At 39.2% G+C, this 21,357-nt stretch overlaps 1 protein-coding gene across 1 annotated transcript in view; it reads right to left on the reverse strand.

The window, feature by feature from the left end:
* BCKDHB (branched chain keto acid dehydrogenase E1 subunit beta) overlaps window positions 1-21,357 on the reverse strand; it is a 406,073-nt gene that overhangs the window by 330,058 nt on the left and 54,658 nt on the right. Inside the window, exon 3 of the mRNA XM_007951268.2 lies at window positions 20,976-21,044. Coding sequence (XP_007949459.1) covers window positions 20,976-21,044 — 69 coding nt within the window. The remainder of the gene's footprint in view (window positions 1-20,975; window positions 21,045-21,357) is intronic.

The following is a 21,357-nucleotide window of genomic DNA, read 5'->3' on the forward strand; positions in this document are numbered from 1 at the left end:
TTGTTTTGTGCCTCTCCCAACAGAAATATTCCAGGTGGACACCTTCAGCAATCAGGAGCTCCTCACTTGCTCATAGAAAATCCCACCTTGGAGTTTACAAAGACTTATGGGTAGAAAAGCCACACAAAGTAATTTACTATACCACATCCATCCATCATCAAAAGCAGTGTGTGTTTAAGTGTCCTATTACTATTGTAGAACTATCTATTTCTCTTTTTAATTTTTCTAGAGTTGGTTTTACATATTTTGGACTTCTGTCACTGGGTGCATAAATATTTATTATGATCATTTCCTCTTGGTAGTTTGACCCCTTAATAATGATATAGTGGCCTTCTCTGTCTCTTATGATGGAGTTTGAGTTAAATTTATTTTATCAGAGATTCTTATTGCCACCCTGCTTTTTTTTGATTACTGTTTGCCTCACATATTTTTTTTCTCCATCTTTTATTTTTAACTAATTTATGTCATTGTGTCTAAGGTTTATTTCTTGTAGGCAACACACTGATGAGTCACATATTTTTTATCTATTCTGCCATACTAAATCATTTACATTTAGTATAATTACTGAAAGATATGGATTTACTGCTATCATTTTGTTGTGGTTGTGTGTGTGTGTGTGTGTGTGTGTGTGGTGTTGACAAATCCTGTGCTGCTTAATCCTCTGTGCTGAATTCTTTTTGTTTAAGGATTGTCCTTACATTTCCTTCTTTTTTGTTGATTTTGTGTTTACAGAGTCTTTTTAATTTTTTCCTTTTTTATTTTGGTGAGTAAGTTTATTAACTCTTTCTGTGATTGCTCTAAGATATACTGTTACCTTCCTAAATTTAAAACAGTCTGCTGTGTCTTGACTTCCTCTCCATATAGAAGTTTTATCATGACATGACTTGTACACTCTTCTCGATGTTGTTGTAGATTACAGATTAATATCTCTGTTTCCCTGTTTTTATTTTTATAGCTTTATTTTACATATGAGAGTTCTTTATCTGGATTGGTTTGTGGGTGATGTTGGGTATGTTTCAACATTAGATTGCTGTCTGGTGTCTTTGGTTCCCTGTCCAAAGGCCTACCTTTAGCATTTCTTGTCAGATTAGTCTAGTTTTCACAAATTCCCTCCATTTCTGTTTATCTGGGAATGCCCTAATTTCACTATTACATTTGAGTGACAATTTTTCTGGATATGTGCTTACTTGTTGGCAATTTTCACCTTTCAGGGTTTTATATACATCATCCCATTGCCTCTTTTCCCTCATAGTTTCTGCATGATTAACTGAGAGCTTTGTCTTATTTGTGCCCCTTTGTATGTGATATTTTGTTTCTCATGGGCTGCTCTCATAATTCTTTTTTTGTTTTTGGGAAGTTCTGATTGTTTCTCAGTCAAATGAGCAGCAAGGATTTGTTCTCTATTTTTCTGATCCTTTCTTCCATTGATTCAATTCACTTCTATGTCCTTCTATTAAGTTAACTAGTTCTGGTATTTTGATATTGCTCCAGACTTTTAGTTGCTGCTTTTATATGCCCACTCATCTGCTAGGTGAGGGAGAAGGCATCCTTTAGTGCCAGAGCACTCTCATTCCACTGAGGGAGGTGGGGAACAGGTCAGCAGGCAGGATCACTGGAGCATTCCTTCACCACTCGGAGAGTGGGTTGTTGGTGGGGACAGGGTTACTGAAGCAGTCCTACATTGCTCTGGGGGTGGAGGGCAGTTGTCACCAGCCAGGGAGCAGGGATGGACTGGTGGGGTCACCAGAGCAATCCCATGTCACTCAGAAGAGCAAGTCATTGGGTGGGGGTAGGGTTTAGCAGGGGTACCATGCCTACTGCTACTCAGAAGGGAGCATTGGCAGATGATGAACAGGGCTAGCAGGGAGAAAGGAGACCCCAGAACTGTAGTCCTTGGTGGTTGGGGCTGTGAAGATTGGGGAAAGCAGGGGGAAGAGGGTTTTATGCCTCTAGTCACCGGGAATGGCAAGGGGAGCATGTTATTCAGGTCACTAGATAAGACTGTCTGGGCATTTTCTATTGGCTGCACTCAGCATTTGGGACCTGGCCTCAATTAAGTGTGAGGAAGGAGGGGGATGCCTATTCTCTGGTCAAGTGGTGAATTCACTGATTCATGTGTGCCACCCACCCTATTGGTTAGGGACCACCACTCTTAGTAAGCCTGTGTCTGGATTCTAGCTAGCTCCCTACCCTGTGGACACCAGGATCCCTAGAACTCTCACCCTCCTTCTTGTGATGTCCTTCCTTAAATCCAGATGGTGTTGCCTTCACCTTGCTTCCCTCTGGATGTATCTACTCAATTTCTGACTCTTACTGGGGATGCTGTGAAGCTGCCTTCTTGTGCTCCTCATCCAAGATCACTAGTGGCTTTGTCTCAAGATGGCCACAGTGAGCTGTGTGGCATAGTTCCTTCACTCCATTCCCCTCCACATTCAATGCATTTGTTCAATTTCTCCTTCCAATTGGTATTCCATTCAATTATTTATCCTTCCTTTTGATGTTCAGGGTTCTAGGATTGTCATTTGCATTGGTTTGTCAGGTCTTTGCTATAGAGGGACAGAGTGGTATGTCTGACTAAACCACCATCTTGGCTCAGAATCCATTATATGAGGAAGAGATAGTCCCTTTAACCAATCATGCTGGCAAAACCAGCTATCCATTTGTAGGAAAATGAAACATGATTCGTACCTCACACCACACACAAAAGTTAACTGAAGATTGATCAAAGGCCTAAATGTAGCACCTAAAACTATAAAGAACCCAGAAGGAAAAACAGGAGCAAACGTAGGGGCCCTAATTTACTGCACAAAACATAACTAAAAATCCACAACAGCAAAAGATAAACAAGATGACTGGGACCTCCTAAAAATCAAAACTAATGTTCATCAAGAGACTTTTCCAGAAGAGTGAAAGGGGCAGGGGGGATTGACAATGACATATGTGCCTATCAATGGATGCAATGGATAAACAAACTGTAGTACATGACAATGAATCCACAAAACATCTCATAAGATGGGTGAAGATGGAGGACACTACAGTGAATGAAATAAGTCAATCACAAAACAACAAATATTGTATGAGACCTTTCTCAGTATGGTCTAGTAACTCTAAATTTACCTACAAATACGGAAGGGGTCGTGAGACTGAAGAACAAGGTGGGAAGCTCTAGGAGTTTATTAAGGGCTTATTGAGCAGGGCAGGTCCCTGGCAGCAATGTTGTTGTTGTTATGTGCCATCGAGTTGAACCCGAGTCATAGCGACCCCTCCTTGGGTTTCTGAGGCAGTATCACTTACAGAAGTAGATTGCCCGACCTTCCTTCCGAGGAGTGGCTGGTGGGTTTAAACCATCAGCCTTCTGGTTAGCAGTCAAGTGCCTTAGGCATTATGCTACCAGAGCTCCCTGGGAACAAAAGCACCAACTTGTTTTCCATGTCTCTCCCCCTCAGTGTGGTAGGGATTTCTATGGCTTTGGTGAACAAAAGCAGCTCCACACTAGGACTCCCAACCTCCAAGGCCATCCCAGCAGGTGTTACAGAAGAGTGATTTAGAGAGTGGAAGGGAGCTAGTGGAAAGTAAGAATGTAACGATATTCAGCCTCACAAAGGCTGTTGAACCCACAAGACCACTATTAGAAACAGTCAAGAAAAGGTTTACACACAAAAAGAAACATTCGTTGATAGTTACAGGGATGGAAGCAAGTGGGAAGAAAAATCACTAACTAGATAGTAGATACATGCTAACTTTGGTAAAGGGAAGGACATTACACAGTGTGGGGGAAGTCAACACAACATAAGCAAGGTAAAGGAAGACACTGAAAGGTATGCAAGAGTAAAAGGCAACAACAGTAAATACTATAACATATACATGCCTGCAACAACAGTAATAAACAATAATATATAAATGGATACATAGGTAGTTATGTAAGCTGAACATGGGTAGGAAGGTATATAGGAATACACCCATGTGCATATACAGGGATGGCAGCAGATATTCAGACATACATATTTGTACATGCTGCAAATTTACCCATGCATATAATAGAGTGCATAGGAGTCACAGTCATGAAAACCTCTAAGACACAACCAAACATTTTCCAGGAGTGAGATACTGGGCTTGAGGGCTAGAAACCACAGTCTAGGGGAACATCTAAGTCAACTGGCATAACATAACATAAAGACTACACCCTACTTTGGTTAGTAGTGACTAGGATCTTAAAAATTTGCAAGCGGCCATCTAAGGTACAACTATTGGTCTCTTTCTGTCTGGAGTAAAGAAAACCAAAGATAAAAGGAAACAATTATTCTAACTGAACTAATGGACCACATGAAACAGCCTCCACTAACCTGAGACCAGAACTAGATGTTTCCCGGCTACCACCACCAACTCCTCTGACCAGGATCACAATAAAAGGTACCAGATAAAGTGGAAAAAAGAGGTACAACAAAACTGAAATTCATAAAAAAGACCAGACGTACCAGTCTGAGAGAATAGTGAAAAAAAAAAAAATCCTGAAACTGTGGACCGTAGGAACTCCTATAATTCAAAACTGAAGCCACTCCCATAAATCACTTTTCAGCCACACCCAGCCGGAACATGCTCCTCAGAAAAATCAACTATATGAGACCCAGAAGCAAAGTTAAGAAGGCAAGATATGGCAGGAAAATTGGACAAACAGAAACAGGTCACCCAAGGTGGAAATGAGAAGAGTGCTAACACACTATGGGAATTGTAACCACTGTCATGGAACAATCTGTGTATAAATTGCTGAAAGAGAAAATAATTTACTCTGTAAACTTTCACCTAACCCACAACAAAATATTAAAAAAAAAAAAAAAAAAAACTTTGGATTTGTTTTATTGAAACAGGTTCTAAAATATTCCTTATGTCATTGTTAGGTGCCGTCAACTCATCTCGACTCATAGCGAAGCTATTTACAGCAGAACGAAACACTGCCTGGTCCTGAGCCAACCTCACGATCCTTGCTATAACTGAGCCCATCGTTGCAGCCACTGTGTCAAACCATCTCATCAAGGGCCTTCCTGTTTTTGGTTGACCCCCCACTTTACAAAGTATGGTATCCTCCTCTAAGGAATGGTCCCTTCTAACATGACCAAAGTAAATGTGACGAAGTCTGACCATTCTTGTTTCCAAGAAGCATTCCGGCTGCAATTCTTCCAGGAGAGATCTGTTAGTTCTGGTATTTTCAGTGGTCGTTGCCAATACCACAACTCAAAAGCAGCAACACTTCTTCAGTCTTCCTTGTGTAGCTCTCCCATGCAAATGAGGCAATTGAAAATACCATGGCTTGGGTTAGGCACACCTTATTCTTCAAGGAGACATCTTTGCTCTTCATCACTTGAAAGAGGTCCGTTGAAGCAGATTTGCCCAATGCAATGTATTGTCTGATGTCTTGACTGCTCCTTCCATTGGTGTTGATTGTAGAACCAAGTAACATGAAGTCTTCAACAACTTCAAATCTTTTTTTTCCATTTATCATGATGCTGTTTATTAGTTCAGTTGTGAGGATTTTTGTTTTCTTTATATGGAGGTGTAATTCATACTGCAGACTGTAGTCTTTAATCTTCATCAGTAAGTGCTTCAAGTCATCCTCACTTTCTGCAACCAAAGTTGTGTCATCTGCCTATCACAGTTGTTAATGAGTCTTTCTCCAATCCTGATGCCACGTTCTTCTTCATATAAACCACCTTCCCATATTATTTGCTCAACATACAGATTGATTAAGTATGGTGAAAGGATACAACCCTGACACACTCCCTTCCTGATTTTAAACCATGAAGTATACCCTTGTCCTGTTCAAACGACCACCTTCTGGTCTATGTACAGTTTCCTCATCAGTACAATTAAGTGTTCTGGAATCCCATTCTTCTCAACGTTAGCCACAATTTGTTATGATCCACACAATCACATGGTTTTGCATAGTCAATAAAATACAAGTAAACATCTTTCTGGTATTCTTTGCTTTCAGCCAAGATCCATCTGACATCAGCAATGATATCCCTCATTCTACATCCTCTTCTGAATCCAGTTTGCATTTCTCAAAGTTCTCTGTCAATATATCGCTGCAAACATTTTTTAATTATCTTCAGTAAGATTTTAGCTGTGTGTGATATTAATGATATTCTTGGATAATTTCCACATTCTGTGGGATCACCTTTCTTTGGAGTGGGTACAAATATGGATCTCTTCCAGTCAGTTGGCCAGGTAGCTGTCTTCCAAATCTCTTGGTATAGCCAAGTGAGTGCCTCCAGCATGGCATTCACTTGTTGAAACATCTCAATGGGTATTTCATCAATTCCTAGACCCTTGTGTTTTTTACCAATTCCTTCAGTGCAGCTTTGACTTTTTTCCTTCAATACCATTGCTTCTTGATCATATGCGACTTCCTGAAATGGAAGAACACTAACCAATTCTTTTTGTTACAGTGACATTGTGTATTCCCTCTACCTTCTTTTGATGTTTCCTGCATCTTTCAATATATTCCCCATAGAATCTTTCAATATTGCAACTCAAGGCTTAAATTTCCTCCTCAGTTCTTTCAGCTTGAGAAATGCCAAATGTGCTCTGCCCTTTTGCTTTTCTAACTACAGGTCTTTGCACATTTCATTGTAATAATAGACTTTGTCTTCTCAAGATGCTCTTTGAAATCTTCTGTTCAGCACTCTTTTATCTTATCATTTCTTCCATTTGCTTCAGCTACTCTCCATTCAGGGAGTTCTGGTAGCATAGTGGCTAAGGCAACAACAACTCTCCATTCAAGGGCAAGTTTCAGAGTTTCTTCTGACATCCATTTTGGTCTTTTTTTCCTTTCCTGCCTTTTTAATGAACTTTTGCTTTCTTCATGGATGAGGCTCTTGATGTCATCCCACAATTCCTCTGGTTTTCGATCACGGGTGTTCAGTGCATCAAATCTGTTCTTCAGATGGTCTCTAAATTCAGGAAGGATATAATCAAGGTCATATTTTGGCTCTCATGGACTTGTTTTAATTGTCTTCAGCTTCAACTTGAACTTGCATATCACCAGTTGATGGTCTGTTCTACAATCAGCTCCTGGCCTTGTTTTGCTGAAGGTTTAGAACTTCTCCACTGCCTCTTGCAACAGATGTAGTCAATCTGATTCCTGTGCACTCCATATATACAGCCACAGTTTGTACTGTTGGCAAAAGTATTTACAATAAATAAGTTGTCAGTCTTGCATCATGCAATCTCTGGCATCATTTTTATCACCAAGTCTATATTTTCCAACTACCGGTGAATCTTCTTTTCATTCCCAGCATATGATTGTCTGATTCAAAATGGCCAAAATCAGTCCATTTCAGCTAATGCCTAAGATATCAATCTTTATGCATTCCATTTCATTTTTCACAACTTTCAATCTTCCTAGATTCTTACTTCGTACATTCCATATTCTGATTGTTAATGGATGTTTGCAGCTGTTTATTCCCATCTTGAATCTTGCCACATTCAGCAAAAGGAGGTCCTGAAAGCTTTATTCTATCCACATCAGTAAGGTCAGCTCTACTCTGAGGAGGCAGCTCTTTGCCAGTCGTATTTTGAGTGCCTTCTGACCTGAAGAGTCTGGCACTATATCAGACAACATTTCTGGGCTATTCATAAATTTTTGCAGTAATATATCAGACAGTGTTTTACTGGCCAATTCTTTGAGAAGGAACCATCACAGTACGACAAACTGACAGACAAGTTCATCTTCCTTAGCTGTTCCAAACCATTCTGCTCACTTCCTGGTCTCTCTCAGCCACTCCAAACCCACCACCCTGGCTCTCTTCCTTCCTGGTCCCCTCAGCCCACTCTAAACCTGCCGCCCTGGATCACTTACTTCCTGGACCCCCTCAAGTCACTCTAAACCCACTGCATTTCCTTGCTTTTTCCCAGCCCCCCTCAGGCCACTCCAAACCCACGGTACCGCCTTGCTTCCTTCCTGGCCCCCCTTGGGCTGCTCCAAACCCATCGTGCCACCTCACTTCCTTCCCAGTCCCCCTCAGGCCATTCCAAACCCACCACTCCACCTCACTTCCTTTCCAGCCCCCTCAGGCCACAAAAAACATTCCTTATACCTCTTATGCTTTTGCTGAGCTGCTTATTTATAAAAAGGAAAAAGGGATGTAGTAGAAGAAAGCCCAAAGTTTTAGGAAGTTTGAGCTTCAGACTGGGCTCACATACTTGGCATCACTGAACCTCTTAAAACATTAGTTTCTACATTACGTGGGAACACACTACATAAGGGTTTCTCAACTTTGGCAATACTAATATTTTGGGTAGATAACTCTTTGGGAGGTGTAAGCACCTATCCCGTATACTACAGGATGTTTAGTAATGGATTCCACCAACTAGATGCTTGTAGCATTACCCCTAACCCTACCTGTTACAACCAAAACTATTTCTAAACATTACCAAATGTGCCCTACAAGGGGCAAAATCACTCCCAGTTGAGAACCACTGGACTAAATAAATCTTCAATATCTCTCCAGCTATATGTCCTACAAAGTATATTCAATACTAAATAGTTTGTACTATTAATGTTATGTTTAGTGTTATTTGTTAAGTCACTGGTCAATTGGCTGTGAGTATAACAATTTTGATTTTTGGAGAAGCTGAAATACAGTTAACATCTATACCATTCCTAACTTTAATTGATTCTAGAATCTTTTTCTTTTTAAATAAAAATTCCCAAAATGGCATGAAAGCAATATATATAAGGGAAACTAATCTAAATGAAGTGAATATCAATAATATTTGCATCCCATTTTTAGGCTAATTCATTCAACTAGTTAAAAAAGAGGAGATAAAAAGAAAGACATATTAAACATGCTCTTTATCTAGTTTTGTCACATGTTTACTTTTAGAAAACAAAGAGGCTTTGTGGTACCAGGCCCAATTTAAAATGTCTGACTTCTATGAGGTAAGAAGCTAGTAAATTTTAAAAATATTTTTAATAGGCATTAAGGAAAAAAAAGTCTACATCTACTTATTATTATTTGTTTTTGGAAGAGTTAGACATCTTCTAATCTGTATCAGGTATTCAATCTGCTTTTAAGCCATAAATGTATATACTTCCATACAGAGACTAAAACATCTATTCCAACACCTTAAGGAATTTTCATGAATTGACGTTTGTTCTTCAGTATTGCCATTCTTCAACAGAATCTAAATCCAAGAATATAATTATAAATCAAGAAGCACCTTTTATGCAGAAGGAATGCATAAAGGAAGGTCACTCTTTCTGCTGAAGATGTTATTTTCATTTTCATAATTCATATAAGAGTATAAGGCCTGTCAAAGATTCTACTTAAAGTCCTCAAATTTAAAACTTACTATATTGGAAAAGAACTTCTTTAAAGAATATTAAATGTACTGCCTAAATGATATAATAATTGTTATATTCATAAATCCTCTAAATGAAAAAAATCAAAGCATCAAAAGGAAGTGTTTATACTTTTAAGAAGAAATTAAAGCACAAAGAATAACTAAATGTGCAAGCCAATAGGCTCCACAGGATCATCAAGTCATTTCCTTTCATTTTACAGAGGATATTGAAGCCCAAAATCAACTCCCAAATACTGGCATATTACACATGGGGTTGCCATGAATAGGAATCAACTCAAGAACAACTAACAACAACACAAATGAAAACTCGTCTTCTCCACATGCCTGTCCTAGTTTTCCTTCCTGACTTCAGTGTATTAAAGTATCTGGTTATACAATTTCTGTGATGTTTACATAAGAAAACAAGTAAGTGGCTGCTATGAGAAGCCACACTGGTGGTATAAAGGAATGAATATAGTAATGGAAAAACATGAAGTTCCATGAAAAGGCAGATGTTCAGTAGTGATACTGCCTCGGAAACCCAAGGAGGGTCACTATGAGTCGGGTCCAACTCGATGGCAAATAACAACACAACAACAGAGACCAATTGAGCAAGTCCTCCGCTGTTCCTTTCCTCACCTAAGTGTCCTTCATAAGTTGGAAACAAAACATAGCCTAAAAACAATAAACTAACAAGATTAATATGAAAAAAGAAAAGTTAAATAAAAAGATGCATTCAACCTCTCTTATCAAAATCTTATTTAAATAAAACAAATTCACACATGATTTACAGAGATGAAAGTAATGAGGACAGATTTTGTATGTGACATGTGGAATCTTTCTCATTAGTTACACAAATGACAGCACATGTGATTGCAACACAAGATCAACCTTTAACTACCCTCTCTTATTTCTAGCTTCCTGAGACCTAGTTCTAATTATTGCCTCCTGATCAGTATATTAGGTTGTCTAAATAGGTTAAAGCTGCTATTTGGAATGCAAGCAGTGATGAGGCTATGCTATTCTATTTCTTCCCCATTTTCAAAGCACTCATATTATTTTGTTCTTTCAAAGGACAGGAAAGGAAGAGAGAAGCAGTAATGGTGCCAAACTCACATTCAGCTAGCTTATCTGGAATACAAAACAGCTGTTTCTCCCTTCCTTTGTTACAGCATTGTCTTTAATTATGCAATTCCTTCTTTTTAACATGAAATAGTATTCAGCTTTATAATATCAGGTCAGCAACCGGTAATCTTTCAAATTCTATCTTCTGATGAATTTTAAATACTTCATGCAGTTCCAGAGTGCTGGTACCATGCCAACAAGAACAGTCTCATTTCAAAGTATAGGCTGCCACCTACTGACTGTAATCTCTTCACACTGAAATCTCCAGATCTCCTGAAAAAGCTAACTAAAATCCCACACAAGATGGTGTTCTTTGAAGATATTTCATGTGATGCATTCAATTATATCAATAGAATCTTTTAAACCAGAATCAAATCACCAAACCCATTACCATCAAGTTGATTCCAACTCATAAAGACCAGAAACATAATCTTTTAGTTCTCTTAAATATAAATTGCAACTAAACAAACTGAAAAAGAATTCTAAGCCAACATGTTTCTGTAGAGCTAAAAATTCTTGGCCTATACTCAAAAGGGCAGAAAATTATAAAAGATATTATATTATTTTTAAATATGCAAAACTACTAGTTTAATAAAATATTACTCCTCACCATTTTCTTTATTCTTCATTTCTGAAAACTGAAGTTCACCCCTCTCATTAGAGATACTAGTAGTGACTTAATTAATCTTGAACAACTGAAACAATTCAAAATTTAAGTTCACAGTCCTAAAGCTATTGTGAAAATTCACACCAATTGTTGACAATAAAACTAAAACAGTTAACTAGCCATTAATTAGCTCAGCCTTCTGCCATGAAGACATAAATCTGCAAGTGCCCTTTATGAGAGTAGTGGGGCTTCTCAAGTGACAATCTCTCTCTGTTATGACCCATTTTCTTTAAGAAAATCAGACCAAAATAGTTACAGAGAGAAAAGGAAATCCTCTTCTTTCTGAGGCAGGAAGCCGCTATCTTGATGAGAGTGTGAAGGGTAAATTCATTCAGCAACATTCACTTAATAAATATTGCCTGACAGGAGCTCTGGTAGCATAGTGCCTAAGGCACTTGACTGCTAACCAGAAGGCTGGTGGTTCAAACCCACCAGCCACTCCTCGGAAGGAAGGTGGGGCAATCTACTTCCGTAGTGATACTGCCTCGGAAACCCAAGGAGGGGTCGCTATGAGTCAGGGCCGACTTGACGGCACATAACAACAACAACAACTATATTAGGAGTTAAGGATGCACAGATAAAAAAGATCTGTTTGCCTTTGAAGAGCTGTCTGGTGAAGAAATTTGGTGGAGAAACAATTACAACATAACTTGCAAGATATAAAATATGCATTCTGAACAGTGATAAGGTAGAGCTTGAGTCTGCTTGGACAGTCAGGAAGAGGGCCTCCTGAATTAGAAAGAAAAGTCTACTATGTAATTAGACAAGGGAAAGCATTACAGATGACCTGTATAAAGGATGAAAGATGTCTGGGAAAAAAATAGGGAGTTTACACTCCTGTGGCTTCCAGCCAAACAACAGACAGGCATATGGGTTGAACATTTACATCAGGTAGATACACTCCTTGGAGCGATCAAAAATGGGAGAACAGAAGGGCAGTGTTTGCACAGGAAGACAGCTCAAGGGGCAAGAGTGCATGGGAGGAAAGAACACAGGGAAGAGGTAGCTATGGGGAGGAAGTGGGAACAGAGCTGTTACATTGTGGGGAATTGCATTCAATGTCATGAAACAAAATGTATATGAACTGCTGTATAGAAAACAAATGTACTCTGTAACCTTTCACCCAAATCACAATCAAAATAAAAATAGGGAATTTAGGGGAAACAGTCAGTAGTTCAGTACTAAGAATAAAGTGAATGAGGTCAAAGAGCTAGGTAGTAGACAGATCTCCAACTCTTTGGTATATCCTGCTAATAAATGTGAATTTCAAACTGTTCACATGGGAAACAGGTAGAAGACAAAATGGACATAAGATGAGACTATAAGAACAATGACCACTAAAAAAAGCAATTAAATTGTCCAGGAAGAGATGATTAAGGATCTGAAGTACCAGGGCAGTGAGAATGGAAAGGAGGATGCAGGATCCAAATTAAAGACAAACTATGGACAAAATTGGCAGAACTTGACTGGATGTGGAGAATAAGAAAGAAGAAAGAGACTAGGATCTCTGGGTTTAAGGCTGAGAAGGATTGATGGTACATTCACCAAGATAGGAAATGCAGTAGGAGGCATGGATTTGGGAGGTGGATAAAATTATCTCAGCTTTGGAAATGTTCAGTATGAAAAGATTATGGAATATTGAAGTGAAGATGTTAATATGACTATCCACATTGAACACATGGATCTGAAGTTCATGACAGAGGTCTAGACTAGAGATGGAAATTCAGAAGTCACCAGTGTATGAGAATCAGGGAACATGGATAGCAGAATAAGTAAATAATAGGAACATTAAGAAGTAGAATGTCAAAAACGGGAAACTGGGCATGGACAGCCAACAGAGAACTTGCAAGCTTAAACAAGGACATGGTCTGCTACCAGATGGGGTCTGGCCAGAGAGAATAGTGAAGGCTAGATATGGCTCAGCAGAATAGGTACACTGGATTAAACAAAAGACCAAGTTACAGAAGTATGATTCTATGTTTTAATATTAGTTAATATACACAAAGGGAGCTCTAGTGGCGTAGTACCTAAGGCATTTGACTGCTAACCAGAAGGCTGGTGGTTCAAACTCACCAGCCACTCCTCAGAAGGAAAGTTGGGCAATCTACTTCTATAGTGATACTGCCTCGGAAACCCAAGGAGGGGTTGCTATGAGTCGGATCCGGCTTGACGACAGTGAGTTTGGTTTTTGGTTGATATACACAAAAACATTCAAACATAACCTGGAAGTATACAAAACAAAATACATACAGTTCCTCCACCACTTGTCTGTCAGTCTGTCAAGCTGTTGTGGCTTATGTATTGCTGTAAGACTGGAGGCTACACCACTGGTACTTCAAATAGCAGTAGGGTCAACCATGGTAGAAAGGTTTTAGTGGAGCTTCCAAACTAAGACAGACTTGTAAGAAGGAAGGGGTCATCCACTTCTCAAAGAATTGGCCAATAGAAATCTTATGAATAGCAGTGAAACACTGTCTAATACTGGGAAACTTTATGAATATCCCTGAAACATTATCTGATGAGCCCCAAAGGTTGGAAAGCACTCAAAATACGACTAGTGAAGAGGTGCCTCCTCTAAGTAGAGTTGACCTTAATAACATGAATGGAGTAAAGCTTTTGGGACCTTCATTCACTGATAATGGCACAACTCAAAATGGAAAGAAACAGCTGCAAACATCCATCAATGATCAGAACATGGAATGTACAAAGTGAATCTAGGAAAACTGGAAATTGTCAAAAATGAGATGGAATGCATAAAGATCAATATTCTAGGCATTAGTGAGCTGAAATGGACTGGTTTGGGCCATTTTGAATCACACAACCATATGATCTACTATGCCAAGTGACAAATTGAAGAGGAATGGCATGGCATTCATCGTCACAAAACATGTTTCAAGATATATCCTTAAGTACAATAATATCCCTACATCTACAAGTAAGACCAGTTGTGATAGTTGGAGCTGTGTGTCACCTTGGCTGGACCACAATTCTGTATGCTTTAAGCTATTGCGATGTGGTTATTCCAATGATGGGATGAGATGATTATGCTTTGAGCAGGCAATCTGTTGAAAGGGAGTTTCCCTAGGGGTGTGGCCTGCTTCCAGTATATCCAAGGACATCCTGGGAAGAGAGACATTCTTCTGTGGATCCGGATTCTGGTGTGCTGCCTACAACTGTCCGTGAGTGCACAATCCACAATTCAGCCTGGAGATCTTAGATTTGTCATTCGTTGGAGTCAACAGCCGGTGTACTGCCTAGCCTTGAGCTCCTCAGCCCCTGAGGTTGCAAGAGTTGGGAAAAGACTTGGAAGGGATGTAGGAGATCCTGGATAGAGAGGGAGAACAATGTGGAACAAAACTCAAAATCATTTGGAGGGGAAAAAAAAAAAAAAAAAAGATGGTGGGGACCAGGTTTGCTGGTCCAATAGAGCCTGGTGGAACCACTGAGACTATGGCCCCTAGCTGCCCTTCAGGTCTGGAATTGAACCCACACCTGTGGTTTCCAGCCAAACAAAGTACAGGCATGTGAGTTAAACATTTACCTCAAGTAGACACACGCCCTAGAGAGAACAATCATGGGAGAAGGAAGGGCTGCTTATGCACAGGGAGACAGCTCAGGGGGTAGGAATGTATGGAGGGATGGACACTGGGAAGAGGTAACTATGGGGAGGAAGTGGGAGGGGAGCTGTTGCATTGTGGTAAACTGTGGTCAATGACATGAGAAAAAGTATATGTGAACTGCTGTACGGAAAGTGAATTTGCTCTGTAAATCTTCACCCAAATCAAAATAGATTAAAAAAAAAAAAGAGTTGGGAAAAGCCTCCAGCTTGACGTTTGATCCAGGAACTTTGGCCTTGACAGCTTCTATAAGTGTGTGAGCCATTTTCCTAAGATAAATTTCTTTATATACATACATATATATATAAGCTTTATGGGTTTTTGTTTCTCTACAGAACCCAGCCTAACACACCAGTTAATACTACTGTGGCAGTTATGTTTGTGTGCCAACTTGTCTGGGCCTGGTTGAGTGGCTACGCAGTTGGTGGTAATTATTCCCCATGATGAGACTGGCAATCAACTCCATGGTGGGATATACCACAAGAAGCTGAGTAGCTGCCTTTGGGATGTGGTCTGCTTCCTGTATATAAGGAGAAGCCTTGGGAATGGTCTCTAGCCTATGGCACGCTTGGACCCTGCATGTAGCCATGTCATTCTCAGCAGCCTGCTATGTTCTGCCGACCTTGGGACTTACAATGGACTTAAGTTAATGGCCTGCCATGTGGTTTGGTAACATCAAGACTGTGCCTTTTTACTTGTCAACCTTGGGGCTTCTCAGCCTCGGCAGCCAGCAGCTGTCTGAGTGAAGAAATGCCTCTAGCTCCAGTGGGCCGGGAGCAGAAGGCAGAACTGAACCCCAAGGTTCAGGGGCTTTCACCCAGACCCTAGACCCTGGCACTTTGAACCTGTACTTAAACCCTCCAAATTTAAGAATAAATTCCTGTTTGTTACGCCATCCCATTCGTGGTATATTCTTGTCAGAGTGGCACTAGGTAACCAGAACAACTATTATTATTCAAATTTATGTACCAAGCACCAAAGCCAAAGACAAGAAAATTAAAGATTTTCACCAACTTCTGCAGTTTGAAATTGATCAAACATGCAATCAAGATGAATTAATTATTACTGGTGACTAAACTGAGAAAGTTGAAAACAAAGAAAAATCACTGTTAGTTGCAAACTATGACCTTGGTGATAGAAATAACGATGGAGATCGCATGATAGAATTTTGCAAGACCAACAGCTTATTGATTGCAAATATCTTTTTTCAACAACACAGACAGCAACTATACACATGGACCTCGCCAGATGGAATACACATGAATCAGATCAACTACATCTGTCAAAAGAAGCAATGGAGAAGTTTCAGCCAAAACAAGGCCAGCAGCTGACTGCAGAACAGAACATCAACTGCTCGTATACAAGTTCAAGATGACACTGAAGACAATTAAAACAAGTCTGTGAGACCCAAAATATGGCCTTGATTATATCCCACCTGAATTTAGACACCATCTAAAGAATACAATTGACATTAAACACTAGTGATCAAAAACCAGAGGAAACATTAAAAGAAGATGGAAGGAATACACAGTGTCACTATACGAAAAAGAATTGATAAATATTCGTCCATTTCAGGAGGTGGCATATGATCAAGAACCAATGGTATTGAAGGAAGAAGTTGAAATGGCACTGAAAGAATTAGGGAAAAACAAGTCTCCAAGAATTGACAGAATACCCACTGAGATGCTTCAACAAATGGATGCTGCACTGAAGACACTTACTCATCTATGTCAAGAAATCTGGAAGACAGATACCCGGCCAGCTGACTGGAAGAGAGCCATATTTGTACCTATTACAAAGAAAGGTGATCCAACAGAATGTGGAAATTATCACACAATACCATTAATATCATACGTTAGTAAAATCTTGCTGAAGATAATTCAAAAACCATTGCAGCAGTATATTGAGAGGGAACTTGCAGAAATGCAAGGTGGATTCAGAAGAGGATGTAGAACAAGAGATAACATTTGAGATGGATCTTGGCTGAAAGCAGAGAATACCAGAAAGATGTTTACTTGTATTTTATTGACTGTGCAAAAGCATTCAAGTATATGGATCATAGAAAATTATGGGTAACATTAAGAATGAGAATTTCAAAACACTTATGATCATGAAGAACCTATACATAGACCAGGAGGCTCTCCTTCAAACAGAACAAAGGAATACCACATGGTTTAAAATCAGAAAGAGAGTGTGTCAGAGTTATATCCTTTTACCATACTTATTCAATCTGTATGTTGAGCAAATAATCCGAGAAGCTGGACTATATGAAGAAGAACGTGACATCAGGATTGGAGGGAGACTCAGTAACGACTTGTGATATGCAGACAACACAACCTTGCTTGCTGAAAGTGAAGATGATATGAAGCATTTACTCACGAAGATTAAAGACTAGGGTCTGTAATATGGATTACACCTCAACATAAATTAAAAAAAAAAAAAAAAAACTCACAACTGGACCAATAAGCAGCATCATAATAAATGGAGAAAAGATTGCAGTAGTCAAAGATTCCATATTACTTGGTTCCATAATCAACACCAATGGAAGCAGCAGTGAAGACATACTGCATTGGATAAATCTGCTGCAAAATACCTCTTTCAAGTGCTGAAGACCAAAGATGTCTCTTTGAAGAATAAGGTGCACCTAACTAACCCGAGCCATGGTATTTCCAATCGCCTCATATGTATGTGAGAGCTGGACAGTTAATAAGTAAGACCAAAGAAGAGTTGATGCTTTGGAGTTGTAGTGTTGGTGAAGAGTACTGAAAGTACCACAGACTGCCAGAGAATGAACAAATCTGTCCTCAAGGAAGTGCAGCTGGAATGCTCCTTGGAAGTGAGAATGGCCAGACTTCATCTCACATACTTTATTCATGTTATCAGAAGGGACCATTCTCTGCAGAAGGATAACATGCGTGGTAAAGTGGAGGGTCAGCAAAGAAAGGCTCTCAAGAAGATGGACTGGTACAGTGGCTGCAATGATGGGCTCAGGTTCAGCAATAATTGTGAGGGTGGCATAGGATCAGGAGGCAGTGTTTCATTCTGTTGTACAAAGGGTATAAGTCAGAGCTGACTCAATGGCACCTCACAACAACATATAGTTGTTATCTCTAAGTTACCTATGAAAGTATGAGTAATTTTTATTTTCTTCTTTTTGCTTTTCTTTATTTTTATCTCTATATTTTAGGGTAAAAAATCCAACTTTGCCCAAAGAATTTTTTGTCTTTGTCCTTAGATCCTAAGAGATAACCTATAAAACCTTAGAATTTCTCCAGTGATTGAGTGTCTTTGATGGAGCTTCCAGAACACATCTGAGGGTTTATGCTAATGAAGTTCCTGCGAAGTAGGGGCTGGCCAGGCCAGAGAAAACTCAGACAGGGGGTAGGATTCAATCAGTCAAGCCAATGCAATGAAGCCCCAATAAACACTCTGGACACAGAAGTTCCATGGGCTTTCTGGTTGGTGAAAGACATTCATACCCATGGAAGGGTGATACACCTCTTTCTGGGATATGTAAGCTTCATACTAGGACTCCTTCCAGGTCTCACCCTATGTGTCTCTTCATTTGTATCCTTTTTGCTACAATAAAACTGTAATCATAGGTACAGTGTTTTCCATGAGTTCTGTCATTCTAGTACCTTATCAAACATAAGACAATAGTGGGAGCCAACAGGTCAGAAGTGAGAAGAGCCCTGGGAACTCCCAAGTGGCAACCTGAAGGAGTAATGGGAAACCCTGAACTGGTAGTCATCAGGTCAGAAGGAAGGGTGTTGTGGGAACTTCCAAGCTTGAGGCTAGTATCCAAGGTGTTGGGTATACTCAACATTCTGGACAACTGTGCCTTTTAACTTATGAGGTCTGATCTACTTCAGTGTAGTTCAAGTCAAAGGAAAAAGTCCTGTATGTACAGTTTGTGTCAGAATAAAATAGGGGGGAACAGAATTGATAATAAAAGGAATTAATTCCTGCAGTTTAGTGTCAAGAGAACTACAACTTGATATTTCCATATATATATTCATTACTTTTGAAAGCAACTTTTTAAAGGTTTAAGTGGTTTTTTAAAGATTTGTGAGTGTGTAGGAGTCTGAATGAGCAAGACGGATAATCTTTTTACCAGCTATCTCACTCTAAACAATTATTAGAAATAGAGAGCTATGAGAAAGCAGAGGGACCAGACCCTAGAAACTCAATCTTCTATAAATCCAAGAGAAAAGAACAACTGAGAGTTCTTGGTAAGTGAGACAGGACATCCTATGGCTTCTTGGATTCAAGTATAACATTATCTCAAATAAGAGTAGGACAGGAACATAATCTCAGATAAGAGTAGGATAGAAACAGAGGCAACAACAATAAAACAAAAATCTTAAAGACCCTTACTCTTTACCTTGCATGCACACATAAGCTTGGCAGGACAGTGGCAAATGTAAGAAGAAAGGAAGATCAGACTTCCAGTAAGATGGAGGAATAGACAGATAAATGACACTGACCCTCTTCAACAAAGAAAAGAAAAACCAATTGACAGAGACACAGAAGATAAGCCTGGAACCCCGAGATTTGAAAGGAACTATACAGAAGTGAATTAGTCACCAACTAGTGGAAAAACCTGAATGAAAACAGTGAGTACGGAGAGGTCAGACCTCCAGACTATCAGCTACTCTGACGAGACCAACAGCCTGAATATTTCCAAGTGGTGCTGGGACCTGAGAATTGACCTAAAGATCAGTCCCGGTCACTGAGGGCTGCAGGGACAACTGTTCTGCTGGCCTATGACTAGGAAGGGAAACAGCAAGGAGGAAGACAACCTGAGCTGTGGACTTTCTGCTGTCTGGAGGGCGCAGCCATTTTGATTTTTTACATGTGGCAGCCATTCTGGATATTTAAAGTGAACGAGGGCGCAGCCATTTTGAATGTTTACAAGTGGTAACAACTTTGGATTGTAAAGTGATAGCATTCTCATTCAGATTCCAGGGACCTAAGAACAGGCTGTTTGCCAGGGTCGGCAAGGACATATGAGAGACTGACAAAGGAAAGGAGACAGGTGGTGAGTGTATAAGTGCTGTCAACTAGTGAATAGAGGAGCACAGCACAGCACCCTGCCTGTAGAGATAACATAAAAACAAAACAAAGAAAACAAAAATCTGGGGCAAGTCACTTCAATATACAATCACCAATTAAATATAAACCCAAAAACATCACAATGCCTCAGAGATAACAGAGCATCACAGTTCACTCAAAGAAGGAAGATAAAGCAGGAGAAACAAGGGACCAGGATAAGGACCCAAAACACATCCCTGAGGAAGACACAGCATTGGAACTCCTGATAAGGAATTCAAAAGAATTATCTTTAGGTGTCTTCAAAGGATTGAGAGACAGACCAAAGAAAACACAGACAAAACCCTGGAAGAATTTTGGAAGAAAATACGAGAACAAAATGACAAAATAAATGAATAATTAGAAATGATTCTAAATCTACAGATTAATACTAAATTGTCAGAAACAGATACCAAATTGAAATGCAAAGGAGTAGAATTGATGCAATGGAAGACAGAATTAATGAATTCTGATGGTTGTTAAGTCTAATTGAGTCAAATTAAATGAGTAAAAGCAATAGACAGAAACCTATCATGTGCCAGGCAAAAGACAAAGATGAACTAGAATGAACCAGAAGAATCATGTAAGAAGGGTAATAAAAAATTAAATATGTTAACAGTAACCAATGAGCAGAATCTTGAATTGAAAGCAATATAGTTGAGATCAGCCAAAGCAGAAAGCAATTTGACATCAAAGGTTCTTTGGGTATATGAATGGCATAATGAACAATACATTTAATGGAGATTATTTTAGAATTTAAGTATGTATAATATGGACTAGATCAAAGAGATGTTAACGCTAGAACATATTTGGAGAAATCTAAGCCAAAGAAATCCAAATACACAATAAGCATATGGCTAACAGTAGGGATATTTTATATAGTAAAACCTACAAAGGCTGGAACCTGTGTAAGGCAGAAACTTGTCAGAAGAAAAACTCAAATCCTGTCCACTAAAATGAGCATCAGAAAAGTAATAAGACTGCACCCTGTCAAAAGGCAGAAAACTTGCAAAACCTGGAAAAACAAGGCAGCCCTGTCAAGTTCCAGCTCTTACAGGTTTTACTGTATTTTCAAAATCTTTAAGGTAAACATTCTACAAGACTATGGTTGCAACAAAAAGGTATTAACTTACCATATTTGTCTCGTAAGCCAACAGTGCATCTAAAGACTCCACCAAAGGCAACATCTTCACCAAATATTACTGAAAAACAAAATTTAAAGAACATATTTTATTTAAGACTATCAAGCATAACCGAAAGTGTACAAACAGTTAAAGATAAAATAGATGAATGGGACTCTCTAAACATGAAATTTTTATGTGCTTCAAAAGATTTTCCGAAAAAGCAAAAAGAAAACCTACAGATTGGGAAAAAAAATTTTGACATATCCGACAAGGGACTTAGCTCTAAAATTTATGAAAACTCCAACACCTCAACAACAAAAAGACAAAAATCCAATTAAAAAATGGGCAGAACAAAAGATGGAAACAACCTAGGTGTCCATCAACTGAGGAA

Source organism: Orycteropus afer, unplaced genomic scaffold, assembly GCF_000298275.1.
Source record: "Orycteropus afer afer isolate SDZICR_OR568_19922 unplaced genomic scaffold, OryAfe1.0 scaffold00011, whole genome shotgun sequence".
NCBI classification, from domain to species: domain Eukaryota; kingdom Metazoa; phylum Chordata; class Mammalia; order Tubulidentata; family Orycteropodidae; genus Orycteropus; species Orycteropus afer.